The sequence below is a fragment of the Quercus robur genome, chromosome 9 (genome assembly GCF_932294415.1).
Source record: "Quercus robur chromosome 9, dhQueRobu3.1, whole genome shotgun sequence".
NCBI classification, from domain to species: domain Eukaryota; kingdom Viridiplantae; phylum Streptophyta; class Magnoliopsida; order Fagales; family Fagaceae; genus Quercus; species Quercus robur.
Window position 1 is genome coordinate 53,405,179 of NC_065542.1, and position 25,748 is coordinate 53,430,926.

Consider the following 25,748-nt stretch of genomic DNA (forward strand, 5'->3'; position numbering starts at 1 on the left):
TCATCAATAATACCCTGTAACAATCTATTTCTTAGGATTTATTTTAAAAGTGTTGTGAAAAATGTTGTGGACGTAGCATTTTTTTTTTCTTCTTCTTGTTTTTCATTTGATAAAAAAATATTATTTTATTCATTGGCTAATATTTGGACTTAATTAACACTATTATAATATTTAAAAAAAAAAACCTATTGATTAAAATTTGGAGGCCTTTTTTCTACTTGAAGCTAGTGGCGATGCCATGTTGAACTTAGGGTGTTCCCAGGAACACCCTGAACTGAATTTTTTTTTTTTTTTTTTATATATAATAATTAAATTTTTTTATTTGTTTACCCTTTAAAAAAAAATTAGGAACACCCTTAATCAAAATTAGGAACACTCTCAAATAAATTTTAAAAAAATTATTTGGTCTACTTTCAAGCAAAAATAAAAAAAAAAAAAGCCCAAAAAATAAAACCCAGCCCAATCTTTGACCCATAAACAATTTTGAAAAAAAAAAACTCAAATCCCTTGTAAATTAGGACTCCAAAATCCGAATAAATACACAAAAACACAACCCAAACTTCCTAACCTCAAAGATCCACACTTCAGGAGGCTCACTGCCATTTTTATTAAAAAAAAAAAAAAAAAATTGTTTTTACGCCGCCAGTTGCAACCGAGCAAGTGGCCATGACAGCCACCAACAAATTAGCCCCACTCGACATTTACGCCACCTCCACAACTCCGCCTCTGTTGCAATCTTTGGTCTGGTATGAGTTTCTCACTCTCTCTATCTATGTTCTATTGTCTGCATCTCTAAAGTATAGTTTTTTCACTTTTTTGGACTTAACACTACAAGTCTACAATTCAATAAATATTTGTACTTTAAGTTTGAAAAGGCAAGACACCACCACCGATGACACTTCATTGCACAACACAAAAACACTTAATGGTTTCCAGCTAAGCAACAATCTAATTCAAACCAAAAATTAAATAATAAAAAACCTAAAGCAACCACAGATTGTTTCGTACGACAGCCTAGTTAACACTTAAATTAAATTTATTATTTAATTTGATAAAAGGAAAATTTTAAATTATTTGTTTAATTAATAGTACTGGCTTGGATAATTAAATTAAATTATTGTTTTTAGACTTGTAAGTTTCATAACAAGACGAACAATGAGTTTTTGAGTAAGTGATTTCTAAAGAATTTAGTTCAAAATCAATTATAAATGATTTTAATGCCATGAAAGATGACCCATCTTTATTAAGTTATAGTTAATTTGTCAAATAAAGAATGTTTTCAATCATTATTTTTATTAATACTTAAGAGTTTTATTGTGTTTACCTTGCCCTTCCTGGAATAAATTCCTGGCTCTACCACTGTCCAGTCTTGTGATTGGGGCTATGGGACATTGGGTCTTGTCTGTTGAATTAGGGGGTGGATGGGGCATGGGGTCGGGGTAGTGCAAATGTGCTGTGATAGTGCTTCTGCAAGTGTGCAACTAATAATTAATAAATATGGTTGTGTGCTATGTGTTATTTGATTAGTTCAACTAATGATCATAAAATATGTAATAAATCACTATTTTTTAGACTAGGACTTAAGCTATACTCCCTATATATTTTTGTGTTGTACAATTTATTGACTTTTCTTTTTTTTTGTTAAGTAATAGTGTGATATTCCAAGTATCAAACAACCATAGTAATTAGTTGAACTAATTAACTTTATTTGTTTGGAATATTAATTAACCAATAATTAATTGGAGAAAGCAACTAATAAACAATAATTAATAATTTAATTAACTAATACATTATATTAAACATACAAATTAAATTATATTAGGCTAAACAACAATTAATAATTTTGCTATAAAAAAAAAAACAATTAATAATTTTATAATTAATGAAACAACAATATAACAAATTATAGTTTATAAAAGACAAACAAATTAATGAAACAACTAAACAACAATACATTTAGGAAAAATTCCTGGAACCACTATTGGAAAAAATTATGCTTCATTAAGGAACACTCTGAAAAAAATTCCTGGAGTCGCCACTGTGTGTACATGTGAATGTATCTTTTTGTAGTTACTGTTTTCTCCTGGGTTAAGAGAGCTTAATTTTGTAGCACATTATCTTGCAAAGTGTACATGTGATATTAACAGTGTACTATGCTATAGGAACTCCTTCCTCCCAACTGAAGTTTGTGATGCTTGGAAGAAAGACTGTTTGATTGTTTCTTCTGTTTAATAGAAGTGGGTTTTAGCAACAAAAAATAAATAAATAAAAGTGTGCCTCAAGAATCTTTGGCCGCCGTGTGATCAGAGCAGTTTTCTAAACAACCCTACATCACTTAACAAAAAACAAAAAAACAAAAAGACAAAAAAAGAAAAAAAGAAAAAGAAAAAACATAAACATAAACATAAACAAAAATACAAGGAAAAGCAAGTTTCTTTGTTTTGTAAGGAATTGGCCGAGCTGATTGTTTTCATCTTCATTGGAAGGTGTCGAAGGACCTCGGGTTCTTCGACGAGACGACCTCAAGGTCCTTTGACGAGACGACCTCGTACCACGACTCCCAGAACCTCCTCCATTATCCCGCCTAGATGACCTCGTACCACGACTCTTAGAACCTCCTTCATTATTGTGCTCTGAGGGGCCAACTGCAAGCCCTTCAAACCATTTCTCCAAAGTTTGAATAAGAGACTCCGCCAACTGGGCCCTCTGCAAGGATATATGATCTTAGAACCCAACTTCACAAATTGCAAACATGGAATCTACAAAAGATAAAAGAGCAAGAACACACTGAAGAGACCTTTTGGTCCAATTGGGTATAAACAGCTTGTTTTAGAGATTCAATCATCAACATGCACTCAGCAAAAAGATCAGCCTCAATATGCATGAAGAGAACTATAAGGTATGCACCAAAAGTGGAAAGCACTTGGTGAATGAAAAACATACCGGGCAGGTCCATGGAACATTCGGAGCTTGTTTCGGCCTTTCATGTTGCATACATCTCATAGATCCATCTTGATTCTTCACTTGGCACGACCATGGTGGAAACTGAGGGTACCTCTCTAGGAAAGAACCACTAGGGTCTTCAACATGACTAGAGGGTTGAGACGCAGTCCTTTCAGGTGATGAACCTTCATAATCAGAACTATGCCCTTCACAATGAGCAGCAAAAGTTTCCCCATCAACTTCTAAATTCACATCTGTTCCCTTTCCAGTTTCAAATAGCTGCCCCAAATTCTGACCAAGGTTAGAAGGTGGTACTGCAATAGAGTAGATCTTAGGAACCTTGGTGGATGATCTCACAACACCTACACTACAGTGAACCTTGAGGCAATCATCTTTGAGGTAGTCAGATTTCTCTAGATCAGTTCTTTTGAAAAATCGCTCGCAACCCCTACGACATCCAACTAACAAAACTATTATACCACATTTGCCACTTGATTACATTAAATGAAAAATGGAGCAAAGGTATTCAATGTAAAATGATTGCATGTAGGTCATAAGTATAACATGATAGCATAAAAACATTACGCCCACAAGATGCACATAGTAGTCATTGAATCAAAACTCCTTACAAGTACTCAAAAAGAGTTCATGAATTAGAAAAACACCATCTGTCTGGTTCCATCTAAGCCTAATGCGATATGGAATAATAAGATTATTCTACTGATCTCAATTTAATCTCATGGATATGTTCATTGTAACATTGTTTGTTGCTAAGCTCTCTAGAAATTTATGAGTCTAACAATAGGTGCTTGTTGCCTCATATTTTATACATCATTTGTACCTATCAAAAAATATATTTTATACATTATTTGGCTTTCTTATGTCATATAGCTAGGAGGTGGAAAAGAGTTCATGTAGCAGACCCCTACTAGTCCAGAAAGTTACTCATCCAGCAAGCTAACATTATATGGAATAAAGGCTTTATTGATTAAAGTGATACACACAAATTTTGAACAGTGTTTGCCCGGAAATTACGTCTTTACATTAACAAGAAGGGGTTCTCATATTAACAATCCTGGCTCAGCTCTAAAATTCAAGCCCAGAAAACCATTACCTATCAAATTCAACAAGCAAAACCACCCACTTGTACATATCAACCTCTTTCAAAACTTCCAGTTCCACAACAACAACAAAAAAGATGAGTGCCACTTACTATTACTTCAAAAATTCCTAATCTTGCCATTGGTTTCTGTCCACAATTCATGCAATTGCTCTTATATTGAATCAAATTATTATTAACTATAACAATAAAAACAGTAACATTGTGCATAATTGTGTTTTGTACAGGTTCGTATAAGCAATTACTCCCTGTCTTATACTAAAGAAACTTTGTAAATTGTATGCGTTTAATTTAAAAAAATAAACATGATAATTTTTCATGAGTCATTTAAGTCATTCAAAAATGAAGTAACAGATGCAAGCATGACCGCATGGGGGTACTATTTTTAAACAAACATCATCCAACAAAGAACCCTTTTAGAGAGAACTTATATACAGTACCTTAGGTTCCCCAATTGAATAGCATTGTCCACTAAAGCACAAACAATTCTATCTTTTGATTCTTTTCCCATGACCATATAATTCAAAATAATCATATGTTTGAATTTAATCAAGGGAAAAGAAAAAAAAAATAATTAATACTTTGACAGTTTTTTCAATTTATCTATTGCAATGATCATATAATTTCAAAATAATCATGTGTTTGAATTTAATTAAGGGAAGAGTTAGTGAAGCATTTTAAGAAAGTTTTTATAAGAAAAGAAAAGAAAAAAGTAGTTAATTTTTCCACAGCTTTTTCAATTTCCCCGTTAACATGACCCATTTCAAAAAATTGTTATGTTTATTGGGTCATGTTCTTGGTAACACTGATTAACAAGTGCCCTACAGGATTTAATTCATCAACAACTAAGAATGAACTTAGCAAAGAAACAACAATCATGATAATTAACATTAACACACTTATAATCAAAATAACCCAAATTATAATCATAACAAACACTATCATAATCATAACAATTATAATCAAGATCACCAAAAAAAAAAAAAAAAAAAGCACCCAAATTTAGAAGGAATAATCTATTACCACATGCTACCGCAATTTCTGATCGTGTAAGGCCCACTATCGAACTGGGTATGAACCTTATGCCTCTCTTTCCCACTCTGATCCAAAAGCTTCAGTTCAAAAAGCGCTCTCACATCAGTGCCTTCGCTCGCCAAAACTATAAACAACGAAGCATACGGAGCATCGTACTGCACTTTCTTGCCATCCGGGTAAAAATAGATTGCCCAAGAGTACCCGCCGGCGGTGAAAGTATCAGACGCCACGTAGTTTCCGATCCCTATACCTTCCAAGAGCGAGTACCCTGCGATGTGGAACAGGTGGGACCCATTCACCGTCTCGGTCATCGACGTCGATGTCGTAGTTGGAGTCGACCAAGACAAAGAAGATGATGAAGAAGAAGAAAACATCGGCTGAGAACTAGGAGACACAATTCGTACCATTTATAGCGAGGATCGGGGTAGAGATAAAAGTTTCGATGTTTGGTTGGTGAGAAAATCTAGTATTTGGTCAACTGTTAGAGAGAGAAATGGATTGACCAATTAAGTGGCCAAAATTTTTTTTTTTTTAATTTTTTTTCACTGTGCATTTTCAGTGTAAATTTTTTTCACTGCGTTTTTTTTTTTTTTTTTTTCCTTTTTCTTTTTAAGCATAAAAACATACTTTTTATTTTATTTTATATACTTACTTTAAATATATTTTCTAATTTTTTGATGTGTTTTATATATCAGATTTTTTTTTCTTCCAAATCTGTAAAATATATATATATATATATATTTTTTTTTGAGGTATTTTTGTATTTCCCTTTCTTTGAAGCCATATATTTTTTCAATCTAAATTTTGCTACAAATTATGGTATCCATTATTACGAACATATGAGGTATCCATTCTCTTTGTTGTGGATCTTTGAGTTCTTTCCTCCTATGATGTGGATCTTTGATATTTTCAACAAATGCAAGAATTTGAATCATGATTAAAAATTAAGAATTTTCTTTTTAAAAAAATTTTATTTTTTATCCAAATAATAATGTATTTATTTTAGAGTTCTTTTATTTTTATTTTAGAAATATAACAACTTTGATCATCTTTCTTTTAAAACTCTTAAAGCAAGGAAACACCTTTCTTTTTTTCTTTTCTTTTCTTTTTTTAGTTCTTTGACAATGAATTCAAATAATGAAAGTTGTTTTTGGATCAAAATTTGTATATGAAATCCAAATTGGTTATGCGTTCAAGTTCAACTCGTGTTCAAATTAAAATAAAATAAACTAGTTTTGAAATTCTAATACTCATATCAATAATATTCGCTTACAACCCTACAAGTATTATTCATTACCATATGTTTGTATTAACATAAGTATATTTCATCTCAAACCACATATATTATTCCAAGGTAATTTAAAATTTTTAATACTCGTATCAACAATATTTGTTAACAAACCCTACAAGTATTATTCATTTCCCTAGGTTTGTATTAATAATATATTTCTTTTCAAACCAAATGTATTGTGCCAAGGTTTTCATGTTACTCTCTCTTTTAATACTTGTATCAACAAGATTTGTTTACAACGTTTTAAACTACTAAAGTGAGGAGTATAACTTGTTTTATTTATAAGACATCCACAAAAATCCTAGAATGAGATTCGAAATTTGGAAGTGAATATGATATCCCTAAAGAGCAAGGACTTCAAATTTCCAATAATAATGAATTTTACAAAGTGTCATAATATCCATCAGTACATCATCAAATTAATTACCCTTCGTTTTGTAAGTATTTAATATAGAATCATATTCATCCTCCACGCGGCCATTATAATTTACCCAAAAAAAGAAAGAAAAAATGTCCATAAGATTCCTTGCGATTAAAGCCTCAACAATCAAATTTCAAATGTTTCTAGCAGAAAGAAAAAGAAAAAGGAAGAACAAACATACAAACAAACTGGAAGATAAGAAGCCTAACAAGAATATGACATAGACAAATATCAGGACCCATCAAGAATATAAGGGAGGAGCTCTAACTAGATATCCAAATTTGCATGGAAGATAGACAGTAAAAAGCAATAATGAAAATAACATATAAGCCCTTTAAGCTGATCTAAAAGAGAAAACAAAAAATAACTGAAAAAAAGAATCTAAGATTAACACAAAATTAGAGAAAGACATCATTTTTTTCAAGTCCAACTGAAGTGACCCAACTCAGCATGATCAACTCAGTCTTTTTGTTTAAAAAGACTTACCTCTATAGGAAACTCCAAGAAAGAATGCAGAAATCAACAATTAGGTGGATTTACATTTAAACAAATGCAAAGGTGAACCATCTAGAAAGATTCTTTTATAAACAAAAATTAAGCTCATCAAGGAATATGTATCAACTTGACATCTATTACTTCTTTCTAAACAAAAAATCTCTGCAATATACAAATTTTGATGCTGAAAAGTAATAAGTACTTACGGCAGTTAGCTTATTTTACTGAAAATATTGTAGATAAATGTATAAGTTAATTAAAATAGTATAGTAAAACTCATAAATAGTATCAAAAAGTACAGTGGGGCTTATAAATAGTAGCAAAAATAAGTTGAATAGTAAAATAAACTAACTTTTTAATTTGGAGTCAAACATTAGTATCCATTACTGACTTGAAGGTTTAAAACAAACATTATTGCTTTGGAAGCAGCCTAATTGGCTACAGAAATAACAGACAAGTGGTGTCGACAAGCCCTCATAATTGACCAAAAACTGTAAGCTGGAAACTATCTCCTTGCCATGCTTTCCTATAACCTGTTTTTACCCTCCTTTAATTTATTTTTTTTATTTTTTATTTTTCGAGAATGTACTATCCTTTAATTGGTAGGTTGTGTTCACTTTCATGAATAAGTTCACATTCTTCTTCCACAATAATATTAGCAATGACAAGTGTTGTAATGGGAAATAACATGAACAAACACGTATCTAGGCGAGGCACAGGACCCTCACACAGATCCCTCTCCTAAAAAGAGGTAAGACAAAGGCATATCAATGTAAATATCTAGAAACAGAAGTTATATAGAACCACAAAGGAATCTTCAGAATGATTCTTCCTGAGACCCATGTTGACGAAAATTGTTAACAATAATGGTTAGATTATGTTTAACAAACATTGTCAAATTATGGTTAACAAACATTGTCAAATTATGTTTAACAAGAATTGTTAAATTATGTCTAATTCATCAAACATAATTTTACCCATAGGCCTTTTGGCATATGAGTTTTATTGATGTGAGTAGTGTCCATTCAAGATAATGTATCTTTTAATTACAACCTCTTATTTCAAGGGAAAACCCTTACTCCAACCACGTTGTCTTTGTATATGAGTTTATTTATTTTCATGTTTAAGGGGATATGTGTTTTTATTTATTTGTGGCTGCACCTAATAATTTATTTAGGTTGCCTACGTATCCTTGGTAGGTATTAAGCCAATTCGTAGTTCTTAATTTTAGGTTTTAGATTTAAAGTCTCAAATATGGTTTTGTCCAATTTTAAATGATGGATCTTTAAGTCAATACTTGGCGTTTAATTAAGTATTGGCATAATTTTGTATTTGGGTGAGATAATTGATTTTAGTCTCAAGGACCATGCTTTTATGACAATCGACCTAATAATTCTTTTTTAAGAAGTCAAATGTCTAAGCAAATTTCTCTCTCTTTTGTTTGCTTCTTTGTTGGAATTTTAATAATATTTTGATTGAACTTCCCAAATTTAATTAAGGGAAATAAAACTCCTTTCAAGAAATTTAATCATTGTGAACATATTTGGAATTGGAAAATTTCCCAAACCCAATTTTATAGTCATTTATTTTAAGAATTATTAACTCTAATCTTGTTCAAAGAATTAGTCACAATTAATTTGGTAAAGTTAATGCCTCCATTAATTTGATGGTGGAGTCAAGGACTCCATTAAAATGGTAGAGTCAAAAACTCTATTAATTTATTAGAGTCAAGAACTTCATTGATGGAGTAGAGTCAAGGACTCCATTGATATGGTAGAGTCAATGACTCCATTAATTTATTAGAGTCCAGGACTCCATTGATGACGTAGAGTCAAGGACTCCATTAATTTGTTAGAATCAAGGATTCTAATTAATTTGGTAGAGTCAAGGACTCCATTAATTTGGGAGAGTCAAGGACTCCATTAAAATGGTAGAGTTAAGGACTCTATTCATGGAGTAGAGTTAAGGACTCTATTCATGGAGTAGAGTCAAGGACTTCATTAATGGGGTAGAGTCAAAATCATATTCATCAATGGAGTTTATGAGTCAAAGACTTATATCTAAAGCTTCATGCATGGAGTTAGGAACTCCTCATGAAACCTAACCTTATTTGCTTTACCAAACAAAAATTCATATTTGAAAAAGAGGAAGAGGGAGAGATTTAGAGAAGAAAGAGGACTGATAAAATCCCCACTTAATGTTGTATGTTCCTCCTTTGCTTGTTGCTCTCTATCTTTGCCTGTATCTTTCTTTCTTTCTTTTTCTTTTTTTTTTCTTTTTTTTTTTCTCTGTGTGCATGCTTCTCTTTTTTGTGTATCTACCCACCGTTTCTTTTTTTTCTTCTTGTGCGTGCAGTTTTCTCTCAACTGATTGGATTCCAACAACCACTTCAGTCATGGGGGAAAAGAGGGAAACAAGCTAGAAAAAGTTAGACCCAAGAACAAAGATAGTTCAAAATCTCATAGAGCTTGTTCTTCAACGATGCAGGGAGGTGGAGAGTAGAGAGCTGAGTGGTGAGCAAATAATTTGGGTTTTAGAATTTTTGGTGAAGCGGTAAATAAGCTAGGCGGTGAAGCCGAATTAGAGAAGTGAACAGCATATTTCAAAGTTTTGTTATTTTAAAAAGCTGAAGTAATATTGCACTGACTCATCTTTTTTTTTTTTTAATACTTTTAGTGGTCTATATCAGCAGGAGGTCAGTGGTCCACCTGGGAGGATCAAATAATTTCTCGCACAACTCCTAATTTCTTGTTGAGCCGTAACCCACTTTTCAGCTTTTCAGGCTCACTTCCACCAACCCGTGTTCCTTACTTTCTGGTGGGGCCACTTCCTTATTCACTTTTCAGTTTTTTGTTTTTTTACTTGATTTGTGTCTATTTTTGCTTTTGTACTAGGCTGCAGGCTATGAACGTAACTTACATTATTATTATACTTCTTTTTTCTTTTTTCTTTTGTTTTTTTTGGTAGTATTGGTTAGATGCCGACCATACATGACCACACTTTTTTGAACCTATGCTATTGTTTAATCCTAGCTGCCGTGTAGATGCAACACTATAAAAAGTAATTTTTTTAGTTTCAACAACCCAACTGCATTCTAGTCTCTAAATCTACCTTCAGAATATAGTAGAAATTGGTCTCACAGTTGGCAAAAGCTAAATTTTGGGACGGGATCCAGCAGATACATTAATTTCTATTGCATGAAAGTTCTTTCCAAATAGCCAACATTATCAGTTCTCAACATTTTCCTTTAATTAATAAGTAGGTCTCTTGCCTATTCTCCATTCCTATTTCAAGTATTAGTTATACAATATATGCTTTTTTTTGGATAAATTATTATACAATATATGTTACACGAATTAGATTACTAGACTATAAGAATTTTTAATTTCTTACACAATAATCATATTCAAAACCAATAAATTTTCCAAGAATACCTGGGAAAGTTTAATTATGACATTACAATGGCTTGAAGTTGGATAATTGTTTGTTTTTCTTTTCAAATTCGTGCAACATATGTACAAGCCATGTGGAGAGTATAACCCCAACCCTCAAAACAAGAAGAAGAAGAGACTTTAATTAGTTTTTTTTTTGGTCTCTTCCCTTAATAATTTTATTTCGAATAAAAAGAATAAATCAATGGTTAAAGGTAAGCATGATTTCTTAACAAATCAATTCCTAAATTTTGTACTAGCCGTAGAGCTGCAATCCATAAAGCTAAAAATGTATTGTGCCATGTGGTACCATAATAAACAAAAAAAAAAAATCATGTTTATTTAAACAAAACAAAACAACTATTACATTCACAACCTAAAAAAAAAAAAAGGCAAAAAAAAAAAAAGAGGCAACGTCCAAGAAAGAAAAGAAAAGAAAAAAAAAAGGCAACGTGCCACAGCTCAAGAAATAAAAAAAATGAAAAAAGAAAAAGAAAAGGGAAAGAGGCAACGTGCATAGCACAAAAATAAAAAAATAAAGAATTGAACATGGGCATTTTTGTCCATTAAGCAGTCATATTTTCTCTCTTCAGTTTTCTCTCCATTTTGGGAAGAAAACTTTTTGGTAGGCCTGGGGAGAAAACACCTGGGCTCCATCATTTATTTTCCTTTCTCTCCAGCCAACCAAACACACTCAAAAAAGTTTTACTTCCCATTTTTTCTCCAAAGTTTTCTATTCACCATATTTCATATCCAAACAAACACACCCTAAAGTCAAATTCACTCTACCTACTACGTTGAAAACTGAAAGAAGACAACAAAAATAAATGGGTAAATTCCACTAATATATCTTGAAATTTTGGTTAATACCAACCAAGTCCAAAGTATTTCAAAATGGGCCAATTTAGTCTCTAAAAACATTTTAATCCCTAACCTCGTTAGCATCCATTAGTCATTTTACTTCTTTTTATTTTATTTTATTATTTTATTTTTTTCCTCTCTCAAATGTAATGGGTCTTTGCTCTCTCTTTACTAGGGATGGCAATGTTGCCCTACCCTGCTTGATCCGCCCCTCCCCGCTTCGCTCCACACAGGTTTTCCCCACCTCACAAAGGTGGTAGGATGGGGATGGGGCAAGATTTCAGCTTTGCACTACTGGGTGGGGGGTGGAGTTGGGATGGGTTTAGACTTTTTAGACCCAATCCGCCCCACCCCTCTCCTCCCCATCCCTGCCCCACCCCGCATTGATAAGGGTTAAATAGTAAATCTTTCATACCCTAAAACCCTACCATTTAAACAAACATATCATTACCTTTTTTTTATTCTAACCAACAAGGCTTTCCACCTCTTTTTTTCCTCTAACAAGGTTGGAAATAAGGTGCCAATTTTAACATTTGTTTTTGTCTTTATCATAAAAAAATTTATATACTATTGAATCATTAATTTTGTATAATGAGATTTTTGTTTTTGTTATGACATTGTCTTGTTAACCATTTTAATAATACCATTCAAATTTTGCTAAAAATTAGTTTGATTTGATGGGATAAATTTATTTGTAATTTCAAGTATATTTTTATTAATGAAATAGGTTTTATTAAAAACAATTGTAATAGTTGTGGGCAAATTAACAAGAAGTAGCGTTTTACAAGGTGGGGCAGGACTTCGTAGGGCCCAAGGGGCGGTGATTGGGCAAGAAAATTTCCCTTGTCATGCGGGGCAGGGCAGAGATAGGGGAAGACAAAACCATGGGCGGGGCAGAAGGCCCCATCTTTCGGGCTCGCTTCGCCCCATTGCTATCCCTACTCTCTATCTCTTTCGTTCTTCTCTCCTTCTAACCTCTCTGCTCTTCTTTTCCCACAGGTCTCTCTTTCCAACTTGTCCCAATCTCCTCTCTCTGACTCACTCTTTTCATTTATCTCTTTCTTCTCTCTAGCAATGACAGTGGTGCATGAGTTTGGTGGTCTGGGTTGGTTATGGATTGTGGTTATGGTGGTTGTTGGTTGTTGGTGATGGGTTATGTTGTGGGTTTTTTGGTGGTGGTGGATTTCGATCTATGGTGGGTTTGTTGTGGGTTTGAGTTATTTATTTATTATTTTTTGGGCTTTGTGGTCGGTGGTTGTTTACGGTGGTGGTGGTGGGTTCGATTTGGGGTGGATTTGAAATGGAGGTGGTTGTGGGTTTCAATCTAGGGTGGATTTGCAGTGAGGTGGTTGTGGGTTATGAAGTGGTGATTAAAATTTTTGGGTTTTATTGATATGGGTTTGGTTGGGTTTTGTTGCTGGTGGTGGTCACTAGGTTTTGTGGCTAGTGATGGTGGTGGTGGGTTCCAATATGGAATGGATTTGCAGTGGAGGTGGTTTTGGGTTTTGATGTGGTAGTGAGTTTTCTATGTGTTGGAGAATTTGGATTTTGTTGGGGTAGATTTGCCTGGTTTTGGTATGGGTAGTAAAATTGTGTTGTGGCTGCTGTTGTAGTTGATTTGAGTGGTTGTGGCTGATCTAAGGAGTGGTTGTGGCTAATCTGGGGAGGGAGAGAGTGAGGGAGGAGTGAAGAAAGAAGAGTAATAGAGAGGGACAGAGAGAAGATAGAGAAACTAACGGAAGTTAACGTTGTTTAGTGGTGTTTAGAGATTAAATAGTCTTTATGGACTAAATTAGTCAGTTTTGGAATGTTTTAGACCTAATTGGTATTTTCTTTTGAGAAAAGGACCCAATTGGTATTAATCCAAACCTCAGGATATATAAGTGGAATTTACCCAAAATAATAATAATTAAATTTTAAAGGGAGAGAGGTATTTCAAAGGTTAGGGAGTGAAATGATAATTAACCCATTTAATTTTTTATATTCTATTACTAATCACTTTCTTGGATTGAGATGAGGATAGACTTGATGCAATTGGAATGGGTGGTTGAGATTTGACTCAACCATTAAATATAAAAAATGAGTAAAAATAAAAAAAAAGTAAAAGGTAAAAAAAAGTTGTGAGGGGATTGGGTGAATTGAACGGTACAATTCACCGGATCCCAAACCTACTTTCTTCTCCCAAGACCCTAGCCACAGACCCGAGACAGAGAGAGAATCACATCAAGTCATCAACGACGCGCGCGCTTGTCCTCCCTCCGGCCAGTCCTCCACCTCCGTCACGAGGCAGATCGGCCCTGTGTTGATTTCGATCTTGACTTGCTCCTTTGCTTCTCTGTGCGTTGCAACCATGGGTCGTGACATTACTCTATTCTTATCGGTCCTTGCTCCTTTGCTCCTCTGTGCGTTGCAACCATGGATACCTCAATTTGGTCTGTGTGCTGCAACCTTGACTCATTCCGAGGGCCAAAAAAATTTTGATAGACATAAATATGATGTCTTCGTTAGTTTTTGTGGGAAAGATACCCGCACGAACTTTACCGCCCATCTCTTAGACGCTTTTGACCGTAAAGGGATTGGTGCTTATATGGATAACCGAGACCTCCCTAGAGGGGGAGAGATTGAATCCGAGATATTCAACGCAATTGAGAAGTCAAGGATTGCAGTTATTGTGTTCTCCAAAAACTATGGTACTTCGCGTTGGTGCCGTGATGAGCTGATGAAGATCATGGAATGCAAAAGGCGGTTCAATCAAAGGGTGATCCCTGTTTTCTATCTTGTGTCTCCATCCAAGGTGTCAGAACAGATGGGAAATTTTGCGGAGGCTGTAAAGTTGGCAGGCTGGCATTTTGAACCAGATGGGTAAGATAAAAGTATTTTAAAATATACTTTTTTTTTTGAGAATCTAAAATATACATCTTTAATTTATATAAAACCAAAGCAAATTAACTTTTGATTAACCTTATGAAATGTTGCCACATTAAAATATAGTTTTATACTTTTATATACAAATGCAATTATAATAAACGCCTATTAATAACTATCATAATCATCAAATTTCATATTAGCAACTAGTCTTGTATAACTTAAAGTACATAATACATGACTAACATTTGTCCGTGTTTGTTTTTTTTTTTTTAATTACCAAATTGTCAAAACGACATCACAAGAAGAGTTTCTTTGTAGACTAGGTGTTGGCGGCACCAAACCTAAGGCTTCTGTAGAACCTACATTCTTCCTTGGTGGGTGGGATACGTTTCTTTTTGTGTGGTATCCTAAGCAGGAGAATGCTATGTCTGATAGGAGGGGTAACTGGAGCTAGTGTCCTCAGTTGGAGTGGGTCAGTGGGGTGTGTTGGTATAGATATATTGGCAAAAGGGGAAGGGCGGGAACACAATATGCTTTTAGTGTGCTGGACATCTTTATTGGCAGCAGTACTCTAATATGAAAACTCATTATAGCTTTTAGCAGTTGAAGTTGACGTGCAGATTTTTGAATGAATTTGTTAAAATAATGGTCTGGTGTCAAATTTTACAGAGTCTTTAACTCTTTTAATGTGCTATTCTCTTAGATCAGCTATGTATGTCTTGGAAGTCAGGTATGAGTGGGGGACAAGTAGGGCTTATCAGGATCTTTCTGTGTATGGATTAATCTCTAGTAAATAGATGTGTTTAAAATTTTAAATGGCATACCATATATTTAAGTTCTTCCAAAATAATTTGAATGTTATTGTCAACTAAGATTTCTCAAATATTCAGGTGTTTGTTTGTTAAGTGTGAGTTTGGATAGCAAATGCGGCAGGCGTTTGTGTTTTTTCCTGGGTCCTATATACTGTTCACGGGTCCCACAAGTACGGAAAAATGCAAATGTAACTTTAAAACTAGGTCCTATGGGCACTATTCATAATTTAAAAATTATTTTGCTACAGTATTTTCAGCAATAAGTTTTCAGTTTTCAGTAATAAGTGATATCCAAACACACCCTAAGTATAAAAGCTGATTCTATTGTAATTAATACAAAAATTAATTTTAAGATATTTCATATTCTAGATAGCCAATAGAAGTATTCAATCACATGATTTTTTGTTTCTAATGCAAATCCCCTGTGGTGACTTTGTTGTTGTCATTGGTGTAATTTTTAAAATACCGAGTCCTTTGGTGCCTTATATTCAGAGATTGATGTAGAACAGAGGGTGCAGTTACTATTGATTATGAAATGTGTTCCCTTGTATTCTGTTATGTTTTGAGCAATGTTAAGCACCTACTTGGCCCCTTATTGAGATCCTCTTTCCTTATTTAGTTAATATGTCATAATTCAGTAGTACTTATTTTTGGTATTTCAATTACTATACTTTTATTGTTGCTTCTCTTCATTTTATAGCTGACTCCTATCTTTCTTTCTTTCTTTCTTTCTTTTGGCCTTTATGTTTGGGTTAGTTCATAATTCCCCCTCTTATTTGTGAAACCAATCAATTTTCCACTCTATATTTGGGAAATGAGCAAATACCCCTAATAGTCTGCCCACTTATTTTTTATCTCTTTTTACCATCCCTACTCATGTGGCCAATAAAATTGAGAGATTGCAAAGGGATTTCTTATGGGGGGACTCCAAGACTCATTTGGTGGGATGGAATAAGGTGTGTGCACCTTTGGAAAATGGTGGGTTAGGAGTAAGGAAATTAACAACCTTCAACAAAGCCTTACTAGGGAAGTGGTTATGGCGGTTTGGGTTTGAGAAGACAAGGCTTTGGAGAAGAGTTGTAGCTATCAAGTTTGGGGAAGAATGGGGGGGATGGACTTCCAAGCTAGGTAGAGGGGCTCATGGGTGTGGCTTGTGGAGAAGTATCCGCATGGGGTGGGAGGATTTTAGAAAAAATATTCGCTTTGTGGTAGGGGCGGGAGATAGAGTTAAACTCTGGACAGATCAATGGTGTGGGGACTCTCCACTTCACTTGACCTTTCCGAGTGTGTATGGGATTGTTTCTAATAAAGAGGCATCGGTGGCCTCTTCTCTTGAGCGGTTGGGGATAGAGGATCGGAGAAGCTGGAATGTCCTTTTTATTCGGAGACCAAATGATTGGGAAATAGGTGTTGTGGATGAATTTCTCCGCACTTTGGGTGCAAATCTTCCCCTCACTGTGAATGGTGATCGTATGCGATGGAAGTTGACAAAGAATGGGGCTTTTAATATCCGCTCGTTTTACAATAAGTTGAGAAACCCCCTGCCCATTATCTTCCCTTGGAAAGGTGTTTGGAAGGTTAAGGCTCCTCGGCGTGTTTCCTTCTTTGTGTGGACTGCTGTATGGGATAGGATCCTTACAGGTGACAATTTGAGGAGTAGAAGGATGGTTTTTGTTGACTGGTGTATCATGTGTCGTTGTAATGGGGAGACGGTGGATCATTTGTTACTTCATTGTGATAAAGCTTATCGACTGTGGAGTTTGGTGTTTAGATCTTTTGGGATCTTTTGGGTCTTGCCAAGATCGGTTGCGGATACTCTATTTGGTTGGTGGAACTGGCCTGGAAAGCATGTGTCTAGCATTTGGAACTTAGCTCCATTATGCTTGATGTGGTGTCTTTGGAGGGAGCGAAACAGGAGGACTTTTGAGGACATGGAAAGTTCGGATGACCAGTTATTGGCCTCTTTCAGTGGCTCTCTGTTTGACTGGTCTAGGGCCTGGGGACTCACCTCTAGTGATTCCCTCCCTTTGTTCCTTAGTTCTCTCCTGTATAATTAGTCTCCTCTCCTTTCTCTCTTTTTTCTTTTTTCTCTATCTTTCCAATTGTACTTTTCTATTTGCCTTATGTTTTTCTGCATAAGGTAGTTTCTTCAATATATATCTTTATTACTTATCAAAAAAAAAAACGTTACTTTTTCAGTTAAATTGAACGTAATCTTTTGAAGAAATTATTAGTCATACACCACAATGAAGAGAAAAAGTTGAGAATTACATTGTTGTTTTCTTGGATTGTATTTATAATCGTTGTGATTCCGTTGGATTTAACTTCAAAGTATCGGATTGGGGGTTGCTCATTTTTCAAATATAGAGGAGAAATTGGTTGTTTCAAAGATAAAGGGGGAATTGTGATCCACCCCAAACATAGAGGGGTTCCCTTCTTTTTGTTTGTTTGGGACTTTTTACTGTAGGCGATCTTTTTAAATGTTGTTAGTGGGGTGAGGCTAGGTGACACTGTTTGGGCTCTTGAACACGTGTTTTATGATCTAGTGCACCTTTTTACCTTATTCCAATTGGTTTGGGTGTTTACCCCCATATTTTCGGTAGTTTTTTGGCACTTTATTTTAGTAGGTTCGTATTTGGTGTTCATCATTACAAGCACAATGTTCATTTTCTTCGATAAAAGTTTTATTACCTATCAAAAAATATGTATATATATTTTCGATAGTTTTTTGTGGGACTATTTTTCTACCTTTCAATTGAGTTTCTTAAACCGGTTCTCAAAAATAATCTATCTTTTTTTTTTTTTTTTCTCCACAATGTAATCCAAAAATATATATTGTACAAAATAAAAGTATTACAAAAACAATATATTTTGTATAATTTAAAGTAGAAAATACACAATTACCATGTATTATTCTCTGTTCTTTCGATTACCAAATTATATATTTAGGCAAAGCTCTTTTTATCGGTAAAAGAAGAGTGTAAAATTGATCTAGCCATGAAAGCAAAATGCAATGTGCATATTGTTGCTTCATAACTAGAAGGGCATTGAATTTAGATGCAGTAGCGAGGACTTTTAATCTCTTGTGGAGAGCTCGAAAGGGCTTCCAAATCCGTGATATAGAGGAGCAGAAAATGATGTTTGAGTTTGTGGAAGTGATAGACTCCGATAGAGTGATTATAAGCTATCGTTATTATAATTATGAATATATTATATTTGTGATTTATTAAGATATTTCTATAATTTGATGATAAAATTTTGACTAAACTTCAATTAATTTGAGTAAACCTCAAAACTCTTATCCATACTATAGCTATTTATATTTTTAATGAAAGGGGTGGTTGGTGCACAAAATCTATGTCAAGTGCATGTGGTGTTAGCCTATGGAAATTCATTAGAAGTAATTGGTTGATTTTTTCAAAACTCCTACCGTATTATGTGGGCGATGAAACTAGAGTGAAATTTTGGGAACATGTGGTGGTGTGGGGATTGTACTCTTAAGGAGGCATTCCTGGAATTTTACTATATTAGTAAGGCAAGGGAGTCTTCAATTGCGGAGGTTATGTGTTTTTTTGTTGGGAGGATCCATTGGGATGCTCAGTTTTGTCGTCCAGTGCATGATTGGGAACTAGAATCTTTGGTTTTCTTTATGAACATTGTTTACTCTTCGTCTGTGCTGGGTATTGTTCCTAATAAAGTCTGTTGGAAGCTAGCAAAGAGTAGAGATTTTGAGGTGTGAGGATATTATCATTCTTTTTCCCCTTACTTTCGTATCTTTTCCATGGAAAATGATGTGGCAATCGAAGGTTTCTCCAAGGATAGCTTTTTTTTTCATGTTCTGCTTCTTTAGATAAGATTACAACTACAGGTAACCTTCAAAAAAAGCAAATTATTGTTGTCGATTGGTGTTATGTGTGCAAAAGGTGTGGGGAGTTGGTGGATCATTTTCTTCTTTATAGCCCTATAGCTTATGAGTTGTGGTCTTTGGTGTTTTGCTTGTTTGGAATTCATTGGATTATGTCGCATATGGTTATTGAGTTGTTTGATTTTTGCGGTAGGGTAAGTTTAGTTCTCATCGCAATATAGCTATATTTGGAGGCTTATGACGCATTACTTGATGTGGTGTATTTGGCATGAACATAATGCTAGAATCCTCGAGAGTTGTGAACGGTCTATTCTCTAGTTTTAAATTTTTTTCTTTCATACTCTCCTTGAATGGAATTTAGCTCTCCTGTCCTTTTCTTGTTTTTCCCTCCCTGTTTTACTTGATCATTCTAACTTTGGTTCTTGATTTTTTCCCCCAAAGTACATAATGCATGATTAATTTTTATCAGCCTCTGTTTTTTCAATTACCGCCTCTGCTTTTTTCAATTACCAAATTGTCAAAACGGCATCACAAAAAGAGTTTCTCTGTAGACTAGGTGTTGGGAGCACATTCTTCTGTAGAACATACATTCCTCCTTGGTGGGTGGGAATTGTTTCTCTTTGTGTGGTATCCAAGGAAGGGTAATGCTATGTCTGATAACGTAGCAGTTGGAGTGTGCTGTGTTGGTACGGAGATATTGGCAAGGGTGGGGGGTTGGAAAACACAATATACTATGCTTTTTGTGTGCTGAACATCTTTACTGGCAGCAGTGCTCTAACACGAAAAACTCTATAGCTTTTAGCAATTTAAGTTCACGTGCAGATTTTTGAATGAATTTGATAGAATAATGGTCTGGAGTTGATTTTTAGAGTCTTATCTGTTAATGTGCTATTCCCTCTGATCAGCCATGTATGTCATGGAGGTCAGGTATGAGTGTAGGACAAGTAGGGCTTTATCAGGATCTTTGTGTGTATGGATTAATCTCTAGAAATGTGTTTAAAATTTTAAATGGCATATATTTGAGTTCTTCGAAAAAGAATTTGAATGTTATTGTCAACTAAGATTTCTCAAATATTCAGGTGTTTGTTTGTTAATTATAAAAGATGATTCCATTGTAATTAATATAGAAATTAACTTTTAAGATATTTCATATTCTAGATAGCCAATAGAAGTATTCAATCGCATGATGATTTTTTTTGTTTTCAATCATATGGTGACTTAGTTGTTGTCATAGGTGTAATTTTTAAAATACTGAGTCTTTTGGTGCCTTTTATTCAGAGATTGAAGTATTTCAACAGATGGCAGAGTTACTATTGATTATGAAATGTGTTACCTTGTATTGTTAAGTACCTACCTGGCCCCCTATTTATCATTTTTCCCTATTTAGTTAATATGTGACCATAAATCAATAATACTTAGTTTTGGTCTTTCAAGTAGTAGATTTTTATTATTGGTCAGTGTTTCTGTTCATTTTATAGCTGACTCCTCTCTCTCTCTCTCTCTCTCGTTTGTTCATTTTTCCCTCCTGATATTAAAATCTTGAATATTTTAGCCTTTGATTTGTTAAGATATTTCTATAATTTGATGATCAAATTTTAAAATCATATATAATATATGTGTGTATGTATATTCAATAAAAAGGGGAAAAATAATTAAAGTATAATAAACAAGACAATAAATAATTTACTAATTTGTTACTTTATGTAAAAAGAAAATGTATTCTGGCATTTCATTCAAATTTTTGTAGCTCCTTTATTTTTATTTTATGATAACTAACTTCTATTCTTTTTATAAAAAAAAAAAATAATAATAAATAATTGTGGGTGCGCTTGCAGTTGCAGGCTAGAGACTGAATTTATTGGAGAAATTGTCGAAACCATTTGGAAAATTCTACGTGGGGAATCACCTATCAGTACCATTCCACTCTGTTGTCAGAATCGTGTTCAAAATGCTAGATTGAGATCAATTCACCTGACGTCTAGGGTATGCAATTCACCCACTTCCTCTCACAATTTTTTTTACTTTTTAACCTTTTTTAATATATTTTATTTAATGGTTAAAATTGAAAGTTAGTTTTTCAACTTTTAATCTCAGCTATGAATTTTAATGGCTACGTCAGCTTTTAGTGGGCCAACAGTGCACTCTGTTTGTCACGCGTGCATTTTCCGTTTCTGATGTAACGGTAGGGACAAAAACGACACGCGTTTTTAAGGATAGGGAGTAAAAGCGGTGAAAATAAAAGTTAGGGACCAAAGTGAGAATCGCCTGAAAATATAGGGACGAAAATGTGGTTTTCGCCTTGTTAAAATTAAGAACATGCACTTTTTGAGTATGATGATTGCATATTTTATATATGTTGGTTAGAGAAACTGTCATCTTATTATTTTGTTACTGCTATTAAGAAGTAGTTCTTTGGGATCCACCCCCCCTCCCTTTGTGAAAATATGCAACAATTCCTTCCACTTCTATGCTAACTTGATCTTTACTGGGACTACCAATTTTATAGTTATCATCATCTATATCACGTGACTCATTGCATGATCCATATATATAGGCGATGTGGAAGCTATTTAGAGTTTTGTTTCTTTCTTCGTTTTGTACATTAATTAATTGTTACATTATTATAATCTTCAATAGAAGTTTAAAAAATAGCTCATGCATTTGATGGAGTGAGTGCTTGCTTGGTAGTTGGTACTCTAATCAATCATTCAAACAAAGCTTTAAAACAAGTTCAATTCTCTAGAAAATTTGCAAATTGGGGCATCTATCACAACAAGAAGGAGATCTAGATTATGTGTTCGTTGAGGATTCGTTTATTTTACTGAAACTGAAAATTTTTCGTTGAAAATATTGTAGATAAAGGTAAAAGTTAGCTAAAATAGTACAGTGTAACTCATGAATAGTACCAAAAAGTGCAGTGAGATCTATAAATAGTAGCAAAAATATGCTGAATAATAAAATAAGTTAGCAAAAATAATCCATGCCAAATACTCTCTCTCTCTCTCTCTCTATATATATATATATATATATATTATTTTATCATTTCAATTTGTGAAATCTAGGATTCAACTTCTTGTGGATGAGATTTGTTTTCATATGTGAGGTGGTAAATTAGCAAACCTTAGAAAGGATTTCTTTTTTTCAATACGGGCAAAATGTAACCATTTTGAGATGAATTAAATGTATATATTATATCTTGACTTGCTTTTTGTTGGTAAGATGTTTAGCACATTCAATTCTCAAATTTTCTCAAATCCTATAGTTATGATCAATTTGCAAAAACTATTTATGCCATCAAATTTGAAATTGGGCTTTTTATGAGAAAATTGTTATGCAACCATAAAAATTCTACTCAAAATTATGTTATTGTCTTTTAGACTTTTACTTGTTTTTTCCTTTTGTTTGGGCAATATCCCTCTTTATATATGAGAGAGAGAAAGAGAGAGAGAGAGATAGAGAGAGAGAAGCTTAAGTTATACCTAGTATAACTTTTGTGAACACAACGAAGTTGCCCCAACACTTTACTTTCTAGGCCTATAACAAGGCTATAATGGCCAGGGCAACTAGAAGCTAAGGAATTCAAGGCTAAACCAATTGGGGTTTTATTAGGATTAGGCTTTTGGTAGTTTTCTACTAAATAGAAGTTTCAAGTTTTGGATTCATGGATTGAAAGTTTGGATTTATATGAGCAGTGGGTTTTGGGTTTTAGATAATGGATGAGTTGTGGACATATCTTATTTGGTAGGATTTGGGCAACTGATTTTGGGTTTGAAGTTGGGTTGGTAATTATAGGTATAAGATCAGGTTGATGCCCTAACCCAATAAGAGGAGGGTTTGTGGGCTTTGTTTTAGCAACATGACCCAAGACGACGGCGCGGCCTTTGGATTTGAGGTTTTACTTTTTAGGTTGTTTGCCTGGCTCATGTTTGGTTGTCTATGGGGCGTATGGGGTTTTCCAAATGAGTTTCGTTTTTAGGTTGGGCTTGAGCTCGGGATCCACGCATGGTTGTTTGAATTAGGATCGGTGAGAGGGTCCCACAAGTTAGATCAAAGGAATTTCCAATTCCTCTTTTAAATTTGGAACCTCCAATTTCTAAAAATAAAAATATCATCATTTGTTAAAGTTCCGACAAAGAAGCAAAAGAATGAAAATTAATTTGCTAGGACATTTAATTTCTCAAAAAGAGAGCCTCTAGTTCAATTTTCACAAAAAAATATGGAACAAAATTTTTCTTCAAATTAGTTAGGTGAGAAAATTTTCAAACTTTTTATATATCTCTTTTTTTGGGTGTGAATTTTTGGAAATCTATCCGTTGAATTTTATATTGATTATGTTCTTAACATACATATCAAATTTACATTCACTTTAAAGATATATGGGGAGTTTGAAAGATTTCTCTTCAAACTAGTTTAGAGAGAAACTTTGTTAAAAATATGGGTCTTTGACTCATCCTTGAGATTAACTAAAAGGTCTTGTTAACAAGTATCCTTAAGACATTTTGTAATTTAGGAAAGTTTTAATATTAATATCATAGAAATACAAAAATTTGTAAAGAAACTAAAAAAATAAATTGTTTTTTCCATAAAAAGTTTTTAAAAAGTTTTCCTAAACTAAGAGCATCTCCAGTAGTCTCTCCAAATTTTTGCCTGTTTGGAGAATGAACAGTGACATTTAGCTTTTAGCTACCCATTTTTTAAAATACACTTTTCAACAGACTCTCTATTATTTCTCTATCTCATTTAAATATTATTTCTTCATTCTTTCTTTATTATTTCTTTAATCTTTCTTTATTATTTTTTTATTCATTCCCAACAACTATATTTTTCAAATTCCTAACAGCTATATTTTTAAATTTCCCAACGGTAACATTTTCAAATTTTCCAACAATTATATTTTCTCAATAGCCTTTTTTTTTTAAGGGTTATTTTTTTCAAATGGTAATATTTTTCAATAGTCATACTTTTCAAAAAGACTTGATAAATTTCAAAATTAACATAGATATGATAAATTTCAAATTACATCGAATTTTACCTGTAGAAAACTAACATAAATGAAGAGAAATTTCAAATTACATCGAATCACTATATCGTTGCCACAAGTGCTCAATGAGATCCAATTGGAGTTGAAAATGAGTTTCTGTATCTCTAATTTTTTCTTGGGCTGCAATGAATGCCGTAAATTGACTAAATTCTTCTGCAGGCTCATGGGACACTGTTGTAGGGATGCTTTCAGGCAATTGTTCATAATCAAAGTCTTCTGCTCCATTAGTATCACGTTCATCTTCAATTATCATGTTATGCAATATTATGCATGCCTTCATAATGTAATCAAGAGCCTCTATTTTCCAAAGACGTGCAGGCCCACGAATGATTGCAAATCGTGCTTGAAGTACTCCAAACGCACGCTCTACATCCTTCCTTGTTGACTCCTGAGTTGTAGCAAAAAGACTATTCTTTCTACCCAGTGGAACGGAGATTGTCTTTACAAAAGTAGACCATGAAGGATATATACCATCAGCAAGATAATATCCCATTGTATAATCATGTCCATTGATTGAGTAATTCACCGAAGGTGCACGACCTTGAGCAAGGTTGGTAAATATAAAAGAACGGTCTAGCACGTTGATGTCATTATAAGACCCAGGTAACCCAAAAAATGCATGCCATATCCAAAGATCATATGATGCTGCTGCTTCTAAAATAATTGTTGGCTCATGACTATGACCAGTATAGTGACATTTCCACCCCGATGGGCAATTCTTCCATTTCCAGTGCATGCAATCAATGCTTCCTAGCATCCCTGGAAATCCACGCCTTTCACCAACTCTTAGCAACCTAGCAATGTCATTGCTATTTGGAGACCTCAAGTACTCTGTAGAATAAATATCGACTATGGCTTCAACAAATTTTTTGAGACTCTCTATTGCAGTGCTTTCTCCAATTCTCACATATTCATCTGTAAAATCTGCCGCTACTCCATACGCAAGCATCCTTAGTGCGGCAGTCATCTTCTGAAGGGAAGACAAACCAAGCAATCCGGTAGCATTTCTTTTTTGAACAAAATATTCATCTTTCTCTTCTAGATTAGATTTAATACGTAAAAAAAGAGAACGACTCATTCGAAACCTCCTCCGAAATATGTTAGGAGGATATACTGGTGATTCTGCAAAATAGTCTTGAAAAAGTCTTTGGTGGCCTTGCTCATGATCACGTTGGATACACCTATGGCCTGGAACAGAACCACGACGTGATGTTGATGCCCTTTCTTTTTCTAATCTTTCTTCTTCCAATGCAAGAAGCGCAATTATCTCAAAATCATCATCGGAATCAGAATCATTTAGAAGCATATTACGTGCATAATTTGTATTACGACCCATGGACAAAATTTCCCAAGTTGCTGCCACCAAAAAAACACACAATTATTGCAGCCTGTGTGAATAATTCACATATTGATACTTAAAAGCAAAGTATACATCATGAAAAGGCATGTTGTTACTAGTCCTGTAGGAAAAAAAAAATTTGGACAATACAGCCTTTTGATACATGTAGCTTGAACATCTATTAAGTTATACTGAAGGAGGAAATATTGTTTAGGCAAGTAATTAA

At 33.9% G+C, this 25,748-nt stretch overlaps 2 protein-coding genes across 7 annotated transcripts in view; one reads left to right on the top strand and one right to left on the bottom strand.

Annotated features, from left to right (window-relative positions):
* Nucleotides 1–5,595, bottom strand: part of LOC126699085 (BTB/POZ and MATH domain-containing protein 2-like) — a 47,421-nt gene extending 41,826 nt beyond the window's left edge. Inside the window, exons 1-3 of one of the 4 annotated variants that reach the window (XM_050396656.1) lie at nt 5,087–5,595; nt 2,944–3,391; nt 1,858–2,706 (exon numbers count right to left, since the gene is read on the bottom strand). In XM_050396656.1, coding sequence (XP_050252613.1) covers nt 2,332–2,706; nt 2,944–3,391; nt 5,087–5,505 — 1,242 coding nt within the window. In that variant the 5' untranslated portion in view covers nt 5,506–5,595 and the 3' untranslated portion in view covers nt 1,858–2,331. Of the gene's footprint in view, nt 1–1,857; nt 2,707–2,943; nt 3,392–5,086 lie in introns of those variants that run through there. The other 3 variants (XM_050396647.1, XM_050396645.1, XM_050396646.1) reach the window with 3 other exon arrangements.
* Nucleotides 5,596–13,743: 8,148 nt separating this feature from the next.
* Nucleotides 13,744–25,191, top strand: LOC126699090 (TMV resistance protein N-like). Of its 3 annotated transcripts, none has more exons than XM_050396665.1 (3): nt 13,744–14,459; nt 20,978–21,125; nt 24,494–25,191. In XM_050396665.1, exons 1-3 carry the CDS (start codon nt 13,948–13,950, stop codon nt 24,566–24,568), a joined length of 735 nt encoding a protein of 244 aa, XP_050252622.1. In that variant the 5' UTR covers nt 13,744–13,947; the 3' UTR covers nt 24,569–25,191. The 3 variants fall into 3 exon arrangements, with proteins under 3 accessions (XP_050252622.1, XP_050252624.1, XP_050252621.1); XM_050396667.1 differs by lacking the exon at nt 24,494–25,191 and adding an exon at nt 21,237–21,689; XM_050396664.1 differs by lacking the exon at nt 24,494–25,191 and having other exon boundaries at nt 20,978–21,230.
* Nucleotides 25,192–25,748: the final 557 nt, after the last annotated feature.